The 20,512-nt window shown below is 64.4% G+C and overlaps 1 protein-coding gene across 1 annotated transcript; it reads left to right on the top strand.

Annotated features, from left to right (window-relative positions):
* Positions 1-773: 773 nt before the first annotated feature.
* Positions 774-20,465, top strand: ADGRA2 (adhesion G protein-coupled receptor A2). The gene is made up of 19 exons (XM_084273956.1): positions 774-1,018; positions 8,954-9,025; positions 12,381-12,452; positions 12,538-12,609; positions 12,866-12,937; positions 13,042-13,205; positions 13,289-13,502; positions 14,247-14,411; positions 15,088-15,289; positions 15,389-15,538; positions 15,683-15,844; positions 15,977-16,186; positions 16,272-16,473; positions 16,693-16,901; positions 17,038-17,165; positions 17,776-17,899; positions 17,995-18,140; positions 18,316-18,405; positions 18,694-20,465. Exons 1-19 carry the CDS (start codon positions 795-797, stop codon positions 19,901-19,903), a joined length of 3,888 nt encoding a protein of 1,295 aa, XP_084130082.1. The 5' UTR covers positions 774-794; the 3' UTR covers positions 19,904-20,465.
* Positions 20,466-20,512: the final 47 nt, after the last annotated feature.

Here is a 20,512-nt window from a genome sequence, read left to right as displayed (position 1 = left end):
GGGCAGTGCAGGAGCCAGAGGGGACATGGGAGGAGGGGGGGAAGAAAAATATTGAACTTGGTGTGCAAACTGCTGAAGCAAACAGGGAAAGCACGATGGGAAGAGTGTTAACTGCAGAGCAGGGGCCAGGAGGGGATGGAGCAGCGTGACCATGAAGTGAACTGTGTGAGTTTGTGCAGGGGGGAGGCCGCAGAACATCCCCCCCCCCCTCTCGGTGCAGGACGGCTGGTGGGGCCGTGTGTGTTCCCCACAGCAGCCTGGGCTGGTCGCAGCTGGGATGCTGCAGTGAGGTGTCACATCGTGGCCGATACGGACCATGTGCTCTCTGGACCACGCAGGGCTCCGTCTTCCCTGTTCCTACCCAGGGCTGTGGCTGGGGACCAGTGTCGGGGGTGGCTGGAGCTTCTCCCCCTCCGGGAGGATGCTCCGGTCCATGGGGGCTGTAGCTCTTGGTCCCGTGGGACCCCGCGGGGCTCCAGCTCTGCGCCGTGCGGGTCTCCATCTCTCCACCACGCAGGCTCCAGCTTTCCAGGACCGCTCCAAGCCCCGGCCCACGGCGGGGACTCCATCCCTCTCCCACGCAGGCTCCTTCCCGGGCCGGGACAGGGATGGAAAAGGAGCCGATGCCCCCAGCGGGGCCGTGGCCGGGGCGGGGCGGGCCGGGGCGGGCCGGGGGAGGTGCCAGGCCCGGCGGCGGAGCGCAGCGAGCGGGGGAGGCGGTGCCGCCGGAGCCGCCCCGGGGAGCGGGGCGGCGGCGGGCGCGGAGCCGGAGCCCGTCGCCCGGGGCCGGGGCCATGCGGCGGGCGGCGGCGGCGGCTCTGGTGCTGCTGGCGGCGGCGCTGAGCGGCGCGGGGGCGGCGCGGAGCTGCCCCGCTCAGAGCTTGGGCTGCAAGTGCGCGGCGGAACGGCCCAAGGCTCCCGGCGGCCCCGCCGCGCCCCGACGGCGGGTGGTCTGCAGCGGCGGGGGGCTCCCGGTGCCGCCCGACCCGCGCCTGCTGCCCGACGGCACCGCCACGCTGTGAGTACCGCGACACGGGCACGGCCCCCTCAGCCCCCCCATCCGCCTCCGGTCATCGTCCCCCCCCCGCCGCCTCCGCTCCGCGCCTCGGGATGCTCCGGCCGCGCATCCCTGCGCCTCGGTGCTTTGGGAGGGACGGGGCGGGGGGGAACCCACGTTTGGGGCGCGCTGAGCCGGCTTCCAGTTCTCCCATGGTCCTGGGGAGGCGGGGAAGGGGGGGGGGGGGGGTGGAGCAGGGGGGAGACCCCCGCATCTCCCCGCACCGCTGGGTACCGCACAGCCGCTTCCCGGAGCCACCCGGGGCCGCGCTCCTACGAGCGGGCAGGTGCTGGTGGGGACCGGGGAGATGCTGGGGGGGGGGGGCAAAGCCCCTCGGGTGTCGGGGAGGACGGTGCCAGCAGCTGCTTTTCCCCCTTATTTTTATACTTACTGGGTCCAGAAGCGCCGCTGGGTTCTGTGTAACTCTGCGTCGCGCTGGGGTGGGGTGTCGGGGCCGGAGAGTAGCGGGAAGGACCCCGCTCCCCCCACGTCGGGAAGGCAGGACGGGTTTGAAGTGTGGACGTGAGCTGGAGCTCCAGGAAGCGGCTCCTTCTCCACGCTTCCCTCCGAGTGCCGGGGCGGGGAGGGAGCGGGACGGGACGGGGGGGGGGAGGATGTTTTTGTTTGAAAGCAGCGGCTCTTACTGGAAATATGTACTGGAAATATGTGCTGGGAAGAGATGGGGAGCGGGTAGGTGGGCTTCAATTTGTGCAGAGGGTCCCGAAAGCTTCCTCAGTGCTGGGGAGGGTTGGGGTTTCGGCTGGTGCTGGCAGCTGGCGCCTGCTCCCTGCAGCAGCGGATCCTGGGGTTTATTTATAACTCCAGAGGAGACGTTTGAATTAAAATCTGGTTTGGAGGGCAGGGCCAGGAGCTGGAAGGAACGTCGCTTTTTACCCAGAGTATCGTCCCGCAGGGGTGGCCTGGCCCATCCACCCACCCCACAGACCCACGGTCTCCGTTCTCCACCTCCTGCTCCTGGGGTGGGTTTTCTTGGATGCAGAGGGGGGTCTGTTTGGGCCACGATGCCCCCAGCCCTGTCTGCTCTCACGTGCTTGAGCCAGCCTGGCTGCCTTGCTGCTCACGTGCCGGAGCCGCTGGTGGTTCTGAAGCCTCTCTGGTCCCTGCTTGCCGTGCTGCTCCCTGTGCAGGGTGTGATGGGCATTAATCAAAGTGTAAATCACCCTTGGAGCAACAGCACCGGGTGTGTCCCCCTTGCTGGGGAGTCACTGGGTGCTGCAGGGCAGGTGGACACTGGGCTTCCCAGTCACAGTGTCTCTCAGGCAGGCTTCACTCTGCGTGTCTTCCCTCCCATGGTCCTTTCTTATATACCAGCCCCTCACAAATACCCTGTGGGGATGTTGGAGTCCCTTGTGGATCTGATGTTTGGGAAAAGCATCCCGTGGGTCACTTGGTCAGGGTGCTTCCTCCAGCGTGAACTGCAACGTGGAGCTGGAGTGGCCAAGGTGGGCTGTGCCTGGTGGGACCAGGGGGTTGTGAAGCTGGAGTGGCCAAGGTGGGCTGTGCCTGGTGGGACCAGGGGGGGGTTGGAGCTGTCTGTGCCGGGCCTGGCTCCCTCGGCAGGGCTGGGATGACCGTGCAGAAGCATTAGGGCATTACATGATCCCACTAAAACGTGACATGAAACCTACAGGCGTAGGCAGAAACCTACAAATATGTGGTGACCCTGGGCTCTGCTCTGGCGCAGTAAACATGATTTATTCTAAACCCTTTCCAGATGGAACAATCAAAACCAGAGGCTCCGGCTTCGGGAGCATCTCCTGGAGCTGCTGGGGTGCGGGCAGGGAGCAGAGGAGGCAGCGGGGTGTGGGGACGTGGCAAGGGCTCCATGTGCCTCAGGGAATGTCCTGCTGGGAACAGCCAAATTTTGAGCCCTGTTGGTGACCTAGGCTCCTACACATGCCCCAGGGATGCTCAGGTCGCTCCTGTATCCCCAGGGATGCTCAGGTCCCTCCTGTATCCCCCAGGGATGCTCAGTGTGGGCACTGCCCTGGCCACAGGAAAGGGGTTTGTGCAGATTTAATGCTTGGAAGTGGAGCCCTATCCCAGTCTTCATCCAGCCTGGCCTGGAAGCAGGCGTTCGTTAGTGCTAACGAGCAGCACTGACGCTGTGTGGGACTGCTGCTGTCTCAGCCACAGTTCTGGTCACCAGGCTGATGGCCGGGGGGACACACGGGCAGCCAGAGGCCGCCTGCCAGCTCCCTCACCCCAGCTCTTGTTTGACTTTTTCCCATACTCGGGGTTTGCTTCGTTATTTATCTTTAATTATTGGGCCTGTGCTGAGGAATCCAAGGCTGCCTCTGACAGCTGCTGCTTATTTACCCCCTCCCACCCCCCCATCATGCCTGAGAAATGCTGGCTGGCATTGCAGCCTGTGGATGGGCAGAGCAGGGGATGAGGGATGCTCGTGGCCCTGGGGACCTGCATGGCAACCAGCGCTGGGCTTGGCCATGGCATCCCATCCCAGCATCCCATCCCAGCATCCCAGGGGATGTGATGCCTGGTCACGGGGAGCCATCTGCCATAGTGCAGCCTCCTTCCCTCTTCCCTCAACCTCTGGCAGGAGGGAGCAAAGCAGAGCTGAGGCAGCACCCGTGGGTGTGGAGCTGCAGGAATTAACTCCATGTGGGAAGCTGTGGTGGTGGGGAACAGACCCGGCTGGAGCCCCTCAAGCTGCAGCTGCTCAGGCAGAGGGGTGCTTTGGCTCTCACCTAAACATCCCCAGCCATCCCAGAGGTCTTCCCCCACATCTTTGGTCCTGCCTGAGGAACTTGTGCCGTGGGGTGCAGGGAGCCAGCGTGGGAGCGCATGCGGGGTCTGGCCAGTGGGATGATGCACCTATGGGTGCAGCATCCCCATGCAACACCCAGCAGTCATTACAAGGCACGTGCTCTCAGACACCTGCCCCTTTTTGTACTTAGAGGTTAATTCTTGCCCCCAGTTCATGGTGGGGAGAAAGGAGGGATGCCAACCACGCTGAGGTGGGTTTTCACCCCATTTTGGGGTTTGGGATGTTGTAGCCCTGTAGCCATCTCAGCAGAACTTGCAGTGATGCAGCCCGGGGCATGGTCCTTTCCCAGCCTCTCCATCAGCATCCAGCCTCTCCATCAGCATCCAGCCTCCCAGGACTGTGAGTCTCCCCCTGTATTTTTGGGGCTGGGGGCTTTGGCACCCTCTCAGGGACATCCCTCCCGCACCAGGGGCTCTGCAGCCGCATGAACAAGCCTTTAACTCCCTCCCGCTCCCGCTGACCTCCGTGCTAATCGCCTAATGGAAAAAAGCCCCGTCCCCCTAACGAGGCGCAGATAGCCGCGCCGGCCCCGCTGTCACACGGGCGGGAGCCCAAACCTCTTCCAGATGTGGAATCCCAGCCCAGGCCTCATTTCTGAGCACAGCTTGATTGCACTGAAATTACAGATTGTCTGCAGGGAATAGAGGCCTTTGACTTATGACCAATTTCCAGTTCTACTTGAACTCCCCTCTCCGAGCCCGGAGTATCCTGGGCTCAGCAGATGGTTTCTTTTCCAAGGAGGGTTCTTTTTCCCCCTTCCAGGTTTTTATTTGTTATTTCTCCAGCAGGTTGGGGTTGTTTTTGGGGTGGGGGGGGACTGTGAGTGGCAGTGGGAGCATCCCGGCTCTGCTGCCCCGCGCTGGCTCTGGAAGTTTCTCCTCCTCTCTGGGGTTTATTTTTCCTGTGCTAACAAAAGCTGAGGGTTGGAACAATAATTTTCAGCATCTGAAATAGCCCAGCGTGACGTGAGGCTGGAGGCAACGCCCCGGGCACGGTGCAGGGAGGGGAAGAGCCCCCCGAGCACCCAAACAGAGTAGTGATGGGGTTGTGTTTGGGGGGGTTTCCAGCTGCGTTGGGTTGGGACCTCCCAGACCCTCGCTGAGGATGCTGCTGCCACCTCCAGAGCCCATCCCAGAGGATCCCAGCTCCCCCATCACCTTCTCTCTCCCTCCCTGGCTGATCCCTCCTCCCAAGAGGGTGCAAGATTGGGGGGGGGCAGCTCCAGGGGTTTGAAATCCAGCCGAAGGGGGTCGTGTCCAGCCCTGGTGCTGATGGGTGCTGACGCCAAAGCTCTCAGCACCTCTCCCCAGCCTCGGAGGCCCCTCTTTTTCTCTTCCCCCGATCCCTCTGGGAGGCAGGGAGCTCTGCTCGGGGCGCAGCCTGCGCCGTATCTGCTGGGAGCATATGCTTTGAATTAATGCACTTGGAGAGAGCAAAGCATAGCCAGCCTCCCCGCCCCCACCACGGCCCCCCCTTATTAACCTCCACGCTGCTGCCTGCGCCGTTCCCCCGCACACCCGGGCCAGGGAGCCATCGTCTCCCCTAGTCCTTTTTTGGTTGGGTCCAGAGGAAGTTTATTGTTTCAGCAGCCCAGTTTCTGGAGCTGTTATTTATCCAAGTGGATTCCAGCACGCTTGAAAAAACAATCTTGGGTGGTTTTTTTTTTTCTTTTTTTGCTTTTGGCTCCTCTTTTTGAGATGGAAAAAAAAAAAAAGAGAAGGAGGAGAAAAAAAAAAAAAAAGGAAGAAGAAGAAGAAGGGATCTTGATCTCCACGCCTGCAGCATCGTGGGGTCTGAGCCCTGAGAGCCCCAGAGCAGGCAGGTTGGAGTGAGGATGCTGAACCCCTTCCAAAGCTGGAGCCACCCCAGAAAAGGAGGATGCTCTGCCCCCCAAGAAATGGATGCTCGCCCCCACCCCCAGTAAAGGAGGGTGCTCCCCCCCGCTAGAAAAGGCGGCTGCTCCTCGGGTGCTCCGTCCCTGCCCCGTCCCTGCCACGCACCCGTTTCCGTTTGACTCGCCGCTCTGGCCCTTAATCCCCACATTGTCCAGAGAGACTTTTCCAGCCATCGCTCAATTGGGCGATTATTGTCCCGGAGCCCCCCGCGCGCTGCCAGCCCGGGCGCGTCCCGGGGCGGACAGGCGGAGGCGGGGGAGCTGCGAGGGCGGCGGGACATCGGGCGCTGGGGGGGTCTGCGGGGTCCCCAGCCCTCCCCAGTCTGGAGCTGAGTTGTCCCAGCCAGGGCAGGGTGCGCAGCACGCCGAGGAGCGCTGCTGAGCTTCCACGGCCTCTCAGGCCCCGTGCATGGCTGGACCCGGGGGGCACTGCGTCCCCTCTGCACCCCCAGCCCACACAGCCGCAGCGAGCACCCCCGGAGCCACCACAGCCCCTGCCCAGCACGCTGCCGTGGCAACCACCACCTTGGCCAGGGTAAGGAGGGGGTGATGGGGCTTACTTCCAGCCCCCCCATCACCTTCCCTCTCCCTCCCTGGCTGATCCCTCCTCCCAGCTCCTTCCATCATATTTGGGGATGAATCAGTTAATCTCCTGTATGGGGACAGGGCCGGGGACCCACAGGCAGCTCTGCTGCCTGCAGACAGACACACGGGGCCGGGAAGTCCTGTGGAGCCTGACCAGAACTTCCTGGGAAGGGGGGGGAGGGAAAGCCAATGGAAAACACTTTTTTGGAATGTTCTATCCATAAAAAAACTAGAGAAAACAAAACGAAAAGGTGCTTGGGGATGTGTGGTGGAACAGGGGGAGCGTGACCCCCATGGCTTCCACAGGATGGGGAAGGGAAGAGCCAGGATGGCTGCCCAGGAAGAGTTTTCCTTGGGAAGGAAACTTCCAGTCCCATGGTCGCTGCTGTTGTGGGTCCAAGGCTTGTTTTGGGTCGAGGACCCTTTTTTCCTTCAGGAAGGGCAGAGTGGGGACTGAGTGTTGGGGTGGGCAGTGCCTGAGGCTGGGGGTGCCCCCCCTCCTCTGCCCTGTGTTGGGGTCCCAGCTGTTCCCACTTTCCCCAGTGGCAAATCCCAAGGGGCTGGGGGCTCTGGGGGTGTCATCGCTGTCGGTTGAAACACCCTGTGGGGAAGGATGCTGGAGCTGCTTTCCCATCCGTTGTTGGGGGGTGTGGGGTGCTGGCCCAGCTGCCTGGCTGCACATCACAGGGGGAGGCCGATCCCGGCGTTGCCTTTTAAGGAGGGGAGCTCTGGGTTTGTGGCAGAGGAGGGGATGGTCCCATGGGTGCACCGGCAGAGTGAGCATCGCTGGGGCTCAGCCCTGGGGGTCAGGGAGGGGAGGGGGCTGCGTTCCCAGCTCTCCACTGCCCTGGCACCCGGTGTGGGCAGCTGCCAGCTCTCTGCCTGCCGTGCTGGTGATGCAGCCGTGGTTGTATCCCCCTGCAAAGTCTGTGTGTGCCTTGGGATGCTCTGGAGTGTCTGGGTCCTGCTTTCTCTGGCTGTCCCCTGCCCAAAGGTCCCTGCGTGTCCCTGGCTGTGCCAGAGACCTCCCCATCACCCTGGGGCCAGGGTACAGGGCCAAACGCGGGAGGTCCAAGGCTGGAGGCTCCTGTGCTTGTCTGGATTCTGCATTTGCAGCTCACAAGGCTCCCAGGGCTGTTTTGGCAGGGTCTGGCGTGTGCTCTGGCTTGGCCCCCCTGAGCGAGGGGGTTTCTGCTCACCCTGGCTTAGCAGGGAGCCCCCCCGATGTGTTGTGTGTCCCCCCCCCGCCATGTGCAGCCTGAGGAGGCTTTGCTGGGTTGTGAAATTTGCTGTTGCTGGAATTCAAACTTTCTGGAGCCTCTGAAGCCGGCACGTCCTGGAGCAACAGCCCTTGCTGATGCCGTGACAGGGGGCAAAGCGTGCCTGGGGGTGCTGTGCGCCGGAGCTGGGGCTGCTATGGGAGTGATGCCACTCCGGGACCATCCCTGCGGCTCCGGGACCATCCCTGCGGCTCCGGGACCATCCCTGTGGCTCCGGGACCATCCCTGTGGCTCCGGGACCGTCCCCAGCACCGGGGCTCGCTGCTGCTGCTGCGCCGGGGAGATCCGGGCCCGGTGCGAGCAGGTCCCTGCAGCAGGAAAGGGGCAGGATCCGGCCCCGGCCGCGGCGGCTCCGGCGTGTGGAAGCAATTTGCGGGCTGGCGGAGCTGGCGGCCGCTTCCGCTCCCCCGCCGGGGCGGGAGGCCCCTCGGCCAGGCCGGTGCCCGCCGGCGGCTCCTCATTAGCGCAGGGTGAGACCCCTCCCCTAAGCCCTGCCCCCCCCAGCGCCCTTTCAGGGGCCGTGTCCCGCGCCCGGGCAGCCGCAGCCAGGCGGCCGCGGGGAGCGGAGCTCAGCAGCAGCACACAGCCGCCATTCAGCCGGGCTGCAGAGCCCCCCCCGCGCCCCCCGTGTGTAAACAGCCCCTGCTCCGGCCCTCAATGAGCCCTTTTTCCTGCACCTCTCCCCACACCCCCACCCACGGGGCTCCAGGGCATCCTCCTGGCCCCGGCTGGCAGCTGCCTCCCCCTCCCGCCTCTGCTTTGGGGTCACGTTTGCTGGTGGGAGCATCACCGGTGCCTGTGCAGCTGCCCAGGAACCCCGGGGGTGCCTCTGGTCCCCAAGAGGCGGCTCCTGTCTCCAAGCCAGGGCCTGGCTCTGCTAATTGCCACTGACGCCTTTAATGAGCTCCTGGCTGAATTGTGGGGTGCTTGTGCCGTCCCACCACCCTGCAAGGGCCCCTTTGGCTGGGGCAGCTGTTTATTTTGGGATAAAACCTCAGAGCCGGGAGCTGCTGGGGATGGCTGGTGATGCTGAGACCACTGAGGGTCAGGCTGGTGGGGGGATAGGGGGTCCCATCTGCAGCTCTCCACACAGGTACCAGAGCGATGCCCCAAGCACTGGCATGGTGCTGCCTTATGGCGTGGCATCCCAATGCTGCTGTTGCCTCCTGTATCCCCACCTGGCCCAAGCTTTGGTCACCATCACCGTGCTGGTGGCATGGCCAGGGCTGCTCCTTGTCCATCTCCATGGGCCACTGGGGTATGGGGTGGGGGGGCTGCCTGGCAGGTGGAGTAACAGGGCCACCCCCCTCCCTCTGCTTTTCCCACAGGCTGCTGAGTAACAACAAGATCAGGGTGCTGGAGAACGGCTCCTTCGCCGGGCTGCGGGCTCTGGAGAAGCTGTGAGTGCCCACTGGGCAGCTGGGGGGGGCTGGGGCAGGAGGGGTGGGCAGCAGCGGGGTGCAGGCAGTGCTCCTGGGGGTGTCAGCAGGGCAAGCACCAGCAGCACAGCAACAGTCCTGCTCCCAGCATCACTCCTGGGTGCAGCAGCAGGGCTGGCACTGGGGGCATGAGGGTTTGCCATCGGCACCCGCAGGCATCCCACAGACCCCGCTGGGGTGGGAGGCGCTGGGTGGGTGGGTGGGTGGTGGGGGGGGGGACTGCGCTCTGTGGGGGCCGGTATGAAAAGCGACATTGTCCCCCCGAACAAAGTCAACTTTCTTATCTCTCCATGAAAGGCATCTCTATGGAGGGAGCTGTAATAAGGGGAGATTTATGGCCCCCATATGGGTTTGATCTGTAGGTATGCAGGAGCAGGGACCGGCGCACTGAGGGCGTTTTGTTCCCCACCGTGGCCCCACGAGGGTCTCGCACATTCCTGCCCCAAGCAGGGCTGGGTGGGCACCCACCATGAGACCCTCACCCGCTGTGTCAGCATCGGATGTTGTACCCTGAAGTCTGTGTCCACCCTGAGCATCCTTTGTGGTGCCAGGGGTGTGGTGGGGGGGGTCCTCATCCCTTGGGGGATGGGGTCCCTGCCCCGCACAGGGCATCGCTGTGGGTGCAGGTGGGTGGTGGGGCCACAGGGAGGAGAGGGCAGGGGACAGCGTGCCCAGGGCTCGGGGACCTCTCCCCTGTGCCACTCTGCATCCCCACTGGTGCACTTGGCTGGCGTTGGGTCCGGGGAGGGTTTGGCACGGCCCCAGCACTGCCAGCTGGGAGGCTTGCTGGGGGGTGCTCCTCAGGGGCAGCCACTTTGGGATGGGGTCCCCAAGTCCTGCTGTGTGTCACCGAGCTCTCCTGAGCAGGGGGATCGACACGCTGCGCACGCAGGGAGCAGCCAGGGCAGCCATGGACACTGTGCCTGCCAGGAAGGGGTGGGGGAGGCACATTTGTAGGGGGAGCCACGGCTCTGCAGCCCCCGGGGCACCCAGGGTCCCCCTAAAAGCCTTTGGTGCTCTGGGAGAGCAGCTGCCTGGTGTCACCTCCCACTCCCGAGCTGGAGCCCTGTGTGGGTCAGAGGGGCAGAGCAGCGTGTCTGGGAGAGGAGGGGGGGTTCTGCAGCGCTCCCCCCACCCCCCGGGCCAGCCAGCATCACCCCGTGCTGTGCCTGATTGCTCTCGACAGGAGCTGTAATTGTTTTCATGGGGTTGGCTCGGGCCGGGGCGCAGACCTGCCCCGTGGAGGGGCCGGGCCGGTGCGGGGGGGGCTCCAGGGGCCGCTCGCTTCTTGTGTTGGGGCTCACGGGACCCCTGCCCACCGTGGGTGCTTTGGTGTCCCAAGATGATGGGGGAAAACCCCATTCCCGGGGGCTCAGCAGTGCCCCCGTCCCCGGCACCCCTCCGGACCCGCGGCTTTGGCATCTCGGGTGATTTGTGGCGGGCTAATGAGATTAATGAGCCTGAGCGGGGCCGGTATGTGGCCGGGGCGGCTCATTAGCGCAGCCCCCGCTTGGGAACGTCCTGCCCTCTGATGGGGGGCAGCGCCCCCCCGCCCCCCCATCCCGCCTTGGGAGCTTCAGGCTGCGAGGGGGCTTTGAGCGTGTGTCAGCAACAGGGATGGATGGAGTCTGTCTGTCTGTCTGTCTGTCTGTCCGGCTGCACTGGGTGCTGCTGCTGGTGTGGCTGCGGGACCAGCCCGGGGGTGCTGGCAGTGGGGTGGGGGGGTCCCCACGTGCGCGTGGCCGGCTCTTGCGCATGGAGCGTGTCACCCCCCCCGGGAGGGGGAGGAGGGGGCTCGGGACTGACGGAAACGGGAAGACAAACAGCGTGGTGAGGAGAGAAGAGCCTTATCGTACATCAGCAGCCACAGCCCTGGGCCCCCAGCCAGTGGGGAGGAAGGGACTGAGCGAGGAAGACTCCCCGGGCTGGGGACCAGGATGGCTCCAAGCCCCCAGAGCCCAGCGTGGTCCCCAGTGGGTCCATCCCTGGCCACTGGTCCCCTGCAGCCCCCAGCCGTGCCAGAGCCAGGGGCACCGAGTTTTGGCAGTGGACGTGTTTTGGCCGCTGCATCCCCGGCTGTGGCGGTGGGGGGTGTGCTGGGTGGGGGTGTGGGGTGCAGTGGTGGTCCCCCTTGGTGTGTGGGGGTGGGTCTTGGTGCAGAGAGGGGGTGGGGTGATGGGCAGGTGTGAGGAGCTGTTCCTTCAGCATCACCACTCACCTGGCCCCCGTGCACACCTGCCTGCACCCCCCCAGGTGCATGGGACACGCTTTTGCCCCCTTGGGGTGGGCTGGGGAAGGCTGGTGTGGGGAGCTGTGCTGGCTGAGCTGTGCCAAGCCGATGCTTGGTGTCACACCGACGCTTGGTGTCACACCACGTGTGCCACCCCTGGGGTTTGTGCCGTGGGGCCAGGCACCCCCTGCCCCTTCGGGGACCCCCAGCAGCTCCCAGAGAGGGGGAGGTGAGCTTTAGCTGGGAAGCAGAGCCTGGCTGTGTGTCCATGGTGTGCAGGCAGCATCACCCAGCTTTCCTCACCTCTCATGGCCCCTCGTGTCTCACTGCTGGGACCCCCAAGTCTGCTGGAAGGGTTCACACTGCTCCCCTGCAATGGGTGCCAGCTTGTGGGCTTGAAACGGGGTGGGGAGAGGGGGCCTGTGCTTTGTGGGGTGAACCTTGGGCCCTGCATGGAGCAGCAGGCAGCCCATCCATGAGCACCATGGGGATGGCTGTAAATAAACACACCATTGCCATGTGGATCCCATTTCCTCTCCGGAGGAGCTGCCTGGCTGGTCCCCGGGGCTGGATGGAGCAGCTGATGCCACCGGCACTCCCCAGCCCCACACTGCCAGCAGCTGCCCCACATCAGCATGTGCCGGGCAAGCCTCTGATTAGATAGGTGCTCCCAATCAAGCTAATAAGCCAAACGAGCTTCCTGTAGGCTGCAGAGCCCTTTTAGAGCTGTGCTGTCTCTTATCCTGCGTGCTGGAGATAAACCCCACCGGGGCACGGCTGCTCTGGGGGTGAGGTGCAGGAGGGGACCAAGCCACGGCCACCTGCCCAGGTGTGTGACACTCTGTGGTGCACATGTGGAGCGTGCAGAGGGGCTGCTGGCATCCCCCCCTCCCCCTGGGAGCAGTGGGGAGCCTCACACCATCCCTCTGCCCCTTCAGAGAGGGAGATGGGGCTGGGGAGATCGGGGTGCACCCATCATCCCCCCCCATCCCCACTGCCATGGGTCTCTGTGGATGGGGCAGGGGCCTCATGGCAGGCTCCCCATGGTACACAGATCTGTCTGTCTGTCTGTCTGTTTGTCTGCAGGGACCTGAAGAACAACCTGATCAGCACGGTCCAGCCAGGTGCCTTCCTCGGCCTCTCTGAGCTGAAACGTCTGTAAGTGCTGGCGCAGCCCCCCCCGGGAACCCCCCAGGGTCAGTGGGGTGTCCCCAGCCCTGACACCCCTCCACTTGCCTTCCAGGGACCTCTCCAACAACCGCATCGGCTGCCTGAGTGCCAGCGTCTTCCAGGGGCTCCCCAGCCTCCTCAGGCTGTACGTAGCTCCCCGAAGACCCCCCCCCAGCCCTGTGTCCCCCCCCATCCCCCTTGAAAGGAGCCCCTGGGGGTTCTCCCATGCCCAGGGCTGTCCCTGAGCCGCTCCTTCGCTTTGTGGGTTGGTGTGGGGGGGGGTTGTTGGGCTGTGGCTGCCCCATCCCCACCCTCACCATGTACCTTGATGGACATGCAGGCCCAGTGAGGGGACAGCAGGTCCCCAATCCCCTCCACACCATTACTCTCCCATCCCTCAGGAATATGTCTGGGAACATCTTCTCCAGCCTCCCACCCGGCGTCTTCGATGAGCTCCCCTCCCTGAAAGTCGTGTGAGTCTGTGCCTCCCCCCCGGGGCCTTTCAGCAGCTCCCTGATGGGTGGTCTCAGGGCTGTGCCCCATCCCTGCCAGCGCCCTGTGACACCATCCCTTGCAGGGACTTCGCCACCGAGTACCTGACGTGTGACTGCAGCCTGCGCTGGGTGCTGCCCTGGGCTCGCAACCGCTCGGCACAGATCTCGGAGCGGACGGCGTGTGTCTACCCCCGGCACCTCCACACCTCCCCCCTGCGCAGCCTGCGGGACAGCCAGCTGCGCTGCGGTGAGCCGGGGACGGGGAGGGGGCGGCGGCGGCGGGCAGGGGGCACGGGCTCACCCAGCCGGCTGTGTCCCCCCCCCCCGCAGCGGGTACCCCGGAGCTGCACACCCACCACCTCATCCCATCGCTGCGCCAGGTGGTTTTCCAGGGCGACCGGCTGCCCTTCCAGTGTACGGCCACCTACCTGGACAACAGCACCCAGATCCGGTGGTACCACAACCACGAGCCCGTGGAGGAGGATGAGCAGACGGGGGTCATCGTGGAGGAGAGCCTGATCCATGACTGCACCTTCATCACCAGGTCGGGAATGGGGATGAGGATGGGAATGGGGATGGGATGAGGATGGAGATAGGGATGGGGACAGGATGGGGATGGCAGGGAGGGAGAAGGGGATGAGGATGGGGACAGGATGGGGATGGCAGGGAGGGAGAAGGGGATGAGGATGGGGACAGGATGGGGATGGCAGGGAGGGAGAAGGGGATGAGGATGGGGACAGGATGGGGATGGCAGGGAGGGAGAAGGGGATGAGGATGGGGACAGGATGGGGATGGCAGGGAGGGAGAAGGGGATGAGGATGGGGACAGGATGGGGATGGCAGGGAGGGAGAAGGGGATGAGGATGGCAACAGGATGGGGATGGCAGGGAGGGAGAAGGGGATGAGGATGGCAACAGGATGGGGATGGCAGGGAGGGAGAAGGGGATGAGGATGGCAACAGGATGGGGATGGGATGACATGGGGATGGGGATGAGGATGGGATGGGGATGCGATGAGATGGGGATGGAGATGGAGATACAGTGAGGATGAGGATGGGGTGGGGATGGGATGGGATGGGGGTGGGGATGGAGACAGGGGTGGAGGTGGGATGGGGACAGACTCATGGCTGCAGTGCTTTCTGGTTTGTGGGTACCAAGTTCCATGGGTGGGATGCCAAGCGTGGGCACCTCACGGTGCATGTCCCCGTGCCCCCATGCTCGGGGCACCAGAGCTGTGGGTTGGCAGTGGGGCACCCCCACCGTGCCAGCCCCCCTGCCCTCTGCCCGCAGCGAGCTCATCCTCTCCAACATCCACGTCTCTGCCAATGGCGAGTGGGAGTGCTCTGTCTCCACCTCCCAGGGCAACGTCAGCAAGAAGGTGGAGATCGTGGTGCTGGAGACCTCAGCATCCTACTGCCCTGCCGAGCGCGTCTCCAACAACCGCGGGGACTTCAGGTAGGGACCGAAGCTCACCCAGCCGCAGGGTGGGTGCCACGGTGGGGTTTGGGGGGGGGATTGATGGGGGGGTGTTGGGTGGTTCATGCCAGGTACAGCACAAGCGGTGCGTGCTGTGCCGGGAGGGGGGGCTCGCCGCAGGTGACCGGGATCTGGTAGCGATTAGCGGCTGCAGGGAGGGCGGGTGCCTTTGAAGCGCTTCCCGTGCCGGTGGCGCAGCCCGGCTCCAGCAGCAGAGGTGTTGGAATTTCTCTGGCACAAGACGAAAGGCTCCGGGCACCCGCCGTAACCCCAGCGGGGCCCTTATGGAATATAAATTACTGGTGCAGTCAATGTGGCTTAAATTAGCGGGGGGGTGTGTGTCCCCCAACCCTCCAACCCCGCCTGCTGCTCCCCCCGGGCTGCGCTGAGCCGAGGGGGATGCGGGATTGGAGGTGGAGGGGGGAGGTGGGAAGGCAGCAGCTTTCTGGGGAGCATCACCCTCAGCACCCCAAGGGGATGCAGGGGCTTTTGGGGGGGCTGCAGTGCTCATGGGTTGGGGGCAAGGTCTGCGCAGGGGGGAGGAGCAGGCTGGGGGAGGCGTGGGGTGCCCACCTGCAGCGGGAGGGGCTGTTGGTGGTGCCGCATGCCCCACGGTCGCTGTGTCCCCGCGGTCCCCGTGTCCCCGTGCCCGCAGGTGGCCGCGCACCCTGGCTGGCATCACCGCCTACCAGCCCTGCCTGCAGTACCCCTTCGCGGCCGCGCCGGCCGGCGGGGGCTCGGTGCCGGAGCAGCAGGCGTGGCGGCGTTGCGACCGCGCCGGGCGCTGGGAGGACGGGAACTACTCCCGCTGCCTCTACACCAACGACATCACCCGCGTCCTCTACACCTTCGTGCTGGTGAGAGCAGGGCCGGGGTGGGGGTGCGGTTGGGATGCGCCGGCAGGCTCGGCGCAGCCCGTGACCGTCTGTCCGTCCCTGTCCCTGCGCACGCGGCAGATGCCCATCAACGCCTCCAACGCCCTGACCCTGGCTCACCAGCTCCGCGTTTACACGGCCGAGGCGGCCAACTTCTCGGACATGGTTGATGTTCTCTACGTGGCCCAGATGATCGAGAAGTTTATCGGCTACGTGGACCAGATCAAACAGGTACCGAGCGCTGCTCCTGCCCCTTGCTTGCCCCAGCACCCTTGCCCTGGGTGCTTTTGAGGTGGAAAAGCACGAATTGGGGTGTTTGCCACTGGGGATGGCTGGGAATGTAGCTCTTTGTGGAGCCGCTTGCTGTCCTTGCAGCTGACAGATGTGATCGTGGAGATGGCCAGCAACATCATGCTGGTGGATGACCACATCCTGTGGATGTCTCAGAAGGAGGAGAAGGCTTGCACCAGCATCGTCCGCTCCCTGGAGAAGATCGCCGCTCACACGCTCGGCAGCAACTCCCAGCACATGGCAGTGGTCAGTGGGCAGCGATGGGAGTTTGGGGTGGGGGGGCTAAGGGGGGCATGAGGAGGTAGTTGGGTTGCTAATGTGGGGTCTCTGGGTGATGTCTCTGGGCTGAGGGTCACCCTGAGGTGCTGTGCCTGGCAGAACTCGCGGAACATCGCCTTCGAGGCGTACGTGGTGAAGCCTGAGAGCTACGTGGGGCTGAGCTGTGTGGCTTTCCAGCGACGGGACGGGGGTCCAGCTGGGCATCCCCCCCAGGCTGAGCGGGGGGCCGAGCCCCTCCCCGACCAGCAGCTGAGGCTGCGCTGTACCACGGGGCGCCCCAACATCTCACTGACCAGCTTCCACATCAAGGTACGGGGAAGCCTGGAGGGATGGTGGGGGGTACCTCTGTGTGGGGGGTGTTGGTCCCTGCTCACCAGCAACCATGTGCCCGCAGAACAGCATCGCCCTGGCCTCCATCCAGCTGCCCCCCAGCCTCTTCTCCAGCCCCATCCCGGCCACGCCGCTGGATAACTGCAAGCTCCAGCTGCTGGTGTTCCGCAATGGAAAGCTCTTCTGCAGCACGGGCAACTCCTCCCGCCTGGCTGACGATGGGAAGCGCCGCAGCGTTGCCACGCCGGTCATCTATGCTGGGACTTGTAAGGGCTGTGTATTCGGGGGGGCTTTTCTGGGGGTTCCTTGGGGTGCTTGGGGCTCCTCGGGGTGCAGCCCTGGTGCTCCTGCAGCACGGATCCATCCCTCGTGGGGAGGTGGCAGCACGCCTGTGGGATGGGATGGGGTGGGGTGGGATTTCCCCACATCCAGCCCATTTTAGGGGTACAGGTGGTCCTGCTGACTGTGTTTCCCTGTCACCGCAGATGGCTGCGGAGTGGGAAACCTGTCGGAGCCGGTGGCTGTGTCGCTGCGGCACCCTGGGGAGGGGGCAGACCCGGTGGCTGCGTACTGGAACTTCGAGGTGCTGGGGGGCATGGGGGGCTGGAGCGCTGAGGGCTGCCAGCTCGCCGCCCGGGAGCCCAACGTCACCTCCCTGCACTGCCGGCACCTCAGCAACGTGGCTGTGCTCATGGTAGGTGGGGGGCGAGTGATGGGGCTGGGAGCTTTTGCCCGGGGGAGTGGGGGTGCAGAGCCTTGGGGGTGGCATGGGGGGGGGACAGGGACACGGGGATGGGTGGTGTGGGGGTCTGATGGGCTGTGTGGCGCAGGAGCTGAGCGGATTCCCCAGCGAGACACGAGGTGCTGTGGAGGTGCTGCACCCAGCCATGTACACCTGCACGGCCGTGCTGCTGCTCTGCCTCTTCGCCACCATCATCACCTACATTGTCAACCACGGGTGAGTGGGGGGCCCTGCACCGGCTGTGGCGATGGTTGGAAGGGCTGTGCTTGGGCAAAAGTCTCTGTGGGCAGCTGGAGGAGCTCCCCAGGCACTGTCAGTGGCCAGGTATGTGGAGATGGATGTCCAGGGGACAGGATTTCAGGGGATGGACATCCAGGGGACAGGATTTCAGGGGATGGACGTCCAGGGGACAGGATTTCAGGGGATGGACAGCCAGGGGACATGGCACTTTAGGACATGGGTTTTTCAGGAGATTGACATCCATGAATGTGGTGCCTGGCAAGTGGTGTTGCCACAGGCACCTGTCTTGGGGTGATGGCTGGAGGTGTTCTGCCTTTGGGCTCGTTCTGTGCCTCATATTGCGGTGTGAGGAGTGGAGGAGGTGAGGGGGACTCACTTTGAGGGTTGGTGTGAAGACCTTCTACAACCTTGCTGGGTCAGAAAGGGTGAGAGTTGAGGCTCGGGGATGGGGTCCCCCCCAAACCTGGGGCCAGTGAGCTCCCGGGTGAGGGGGGAACAGCAGGGTGGTGGGCAGCAGAGGGGTGCTGCAAGGTCCATCTGGGGGCTGGGTAGGGGCTCATGGGTACCCGTTGTGCATCTCTTCCAGCACCATTCTCATCCCCCGGAAGGGCTGGCACATGCTGCTTAACCTCTGCTTCCACATCGCCATGACGGCCGCTGTCTTCGCCGGGGGCATCACCCTCACCGGGTACCTCATCGTCTGCCAAGCGGTAGGGACCAGGGCAGAGGGGACGGTGACCAGCGGGGACACAGCCACCTCTGCAGCACCCCTGCCTGCCCACCATCACCTTCCTTCCTTCCTCAGGTCGGCATCATCTTGCACTACTCCTCCCTCTCCACCCTGCTGTGGATGGCGGTGAAAGCCAGAGTGCTCTACAAGGAGGTGACCTGGAAGACACCGCGGCAGCCAGACGGGGACGCATCCCAGCCAGCCCCCAGACCCATGCTGCGGTACGAACACCCCTTCCCCTCGCCCACGGGGGAGCAGAGAGCCAGGGCACCTTCCCCTGCCCCACATCCAGAGGCTGGGGCAGGACTGGCTCTGCCATACAAGCCCATCCCACCGGCAGCCGTGCCGTGGGCTCGCTCCGGGCGCGCGGTGACACCACCCCCTGTCCTGGTGTAGATTCTACCTGATCGCCGGTGGGATCCCCCTCATCATCTGCGGCATCACAGCAGCTGTCAACATCCACAACTACCACGACAACAACCCCTAGTAAGTGTCCCTGCTTGGCCATGCCCTCCTCCCCAAACCGGTGGCCTTCTTCCACCTGGGCAAGGGGAACTGCCAGTGCCAGCACCCCAGACAGGCTTGGGAGAGGCTGGTGAGACCCTTCCCATGAATTATCCGTACACTGGGGCACACAACAGCCCCTGGCAGCCAGTCTGGCCCCACAGAGCCCATCCCGCTGTGGCAGGGGGTGCTGGGCAGTGCGGCGCTGTGGCACGTGGCTGTGCCAGCACCCAGCTCTGCTGATGGAAGCCCCTTTCCTCCCATACACAGCTGCTGGCTGGTGTGGCGGCCCAGCCTGGGGGCTTTCTACGTCCCTGTGGCTTTCGTCTTGCTCGTCACCTGGATTTACTTCCTCTGCGCCGGGCTCAGCCTCCAGTGCCGCCCGTCGCGCCGGAAAGACGTCCCCGAGCCCCTGGAGCCACCGCCACGGCTGGGGGGTGCCAGTGACCTCCTGACAGACTCCGGGTCCATCTCAGTGACTCTGAACTCGGGGCCACCCTGCCCTGAGGCAGACGGTTTCTACTCCCTGCGGGTGCAATTCTGGGCGCTGGTGACCACCCACACCTTGTACGTCGCGCTCTGGACGTTCGGCGCCATGGCCGTGTCCCAGCGCTGGTACCTGAACATCATCTTCAGCTGCCTCTACGGCATCACCGCCGTGGCACTGGGACTCTTTATCTTCATCCACCACTGCGTCCGGCGCCGGGATGTCCTCAACTCCTGGTTCTCCTGCTGCCCTTCCTACAGGAACGCGCTGCCCATGCAGGCGTACGTCCACCCCGGGCTGGTGCCGGAGGATGGCTCGCAGGTCTTCATCGGCTGCGATCCGGAGGCAGCTCGCTCCGGTGCCTCCTCCTCCTCCTCACCCAGCAGCGCCGGCTCAGCTGGGGGCCGTTGCAAGCTCACCAACCTTCAGGTAGCCCAGAGCCAGGCAGATGCTCGCCCAGCTGCCTGCCCGGAGCCAGATCCCGCCGATGGCAAGCTCACCGGCACCGGCAGGCACGCCAGCAACCTCCACAGCCGCAGGAACCACCGCGGCAGAACTAAGCACTGCCGGGACGGGAAGCATCACCGCTTGAAAATGCTGCGGGGCCCCTCGGAGCATCCCTCCAGTGAGAGTGGGAGCCTCCACAACAGCCACTCCGAGAGCTACCACAGCGGCAGGAACAGCCCCAGCAGCAGCAGCCGCCCGGGGCCACGCTCCCCCCAGGATGGGGAGACGGCTCCCAGCCACTCGGAAGGCAGCGACGGCGGGCGGCGGGCGCCTGACTTCGGCGAGGCCCGCCGGAGGAGTGCCAGCAGGGATAACCTGCGGCAAGCCAGCGTCGCCGAGAAGGAAGCCAAGCGCCGGTCCTACCCGCTCAACGTGGCCAGCCACAACGGCGGGCTCAAGGGCAGCAAGTACGACATCAACCTGGCCAGCGCCGACAGCGGGGCTGGGATGAAGACCGGCCTCTGGAAGAGCGAAACCACCGTGTAAAGGTGGGGAAGGACCAGATGGCTGCAGCACCCCGGTATTTCCCTCCGGGAGCCGCAGCTGGAGCCAACTCGGGGTGTCTGCGAGGAGGAGACGCTGCAGGAATCGCCACGTGCACTAAGCGGGGATGGGCGGCACGTCCCGGGTGGAGGCTGAGGCCGGGTCCATCCATCCCCCCGAGGAGGCTCAACGCTTCCCCAGCAGCCCCAGGCGGCTCGAGGTGAGTGGGGATCCCGGCTCCTGGGCAGCCTGCATTGCAGCTGCGCTTTAATCCCTCCTGCATGTCACTTCAGACTGATCCTAAATGCTATTTTATAACACAGAGAGGAAACAAATGTCTATTTTTCAAAGCTATATTATTGAATGTATATATATATATATATATAATGTATAGACAGATCAGTAAGTGATGCAAGTGCCTCGTTACCGACCAGTGTTCTCCAGGAGCCAACAAGCTCCTGGCTGCTTTGGCAATACCCCGGCTCGTGCCGCGACTGCAATATCCCCGCCGAGGGGACCACACCGGGCATCCCTCACCGTGGCACCGATGCCTGTGTACCCCACCAGCCTGGGCAAGCTGCTTGTGAGACAGACAGACAGCAGCTTCTCTGA

The sequence above is a fragment of the Gallinula chloropus genome (assembly GCF_964237585.1).
Source record: "Gallinula chloropus genome assembly, chromosome: 21".
Taxonomy (NCBI): Eukaryota; Metazoa; Chordata; class Aves; order Gruiformes; family Rallidae; genus Gallinula; species Gallinula chloropus.
The sequence above is the reverse complement of the archived record's forward strand: the minus strand, read 5'-3'. Positions and strand labels throughout refer to the sequence as shown.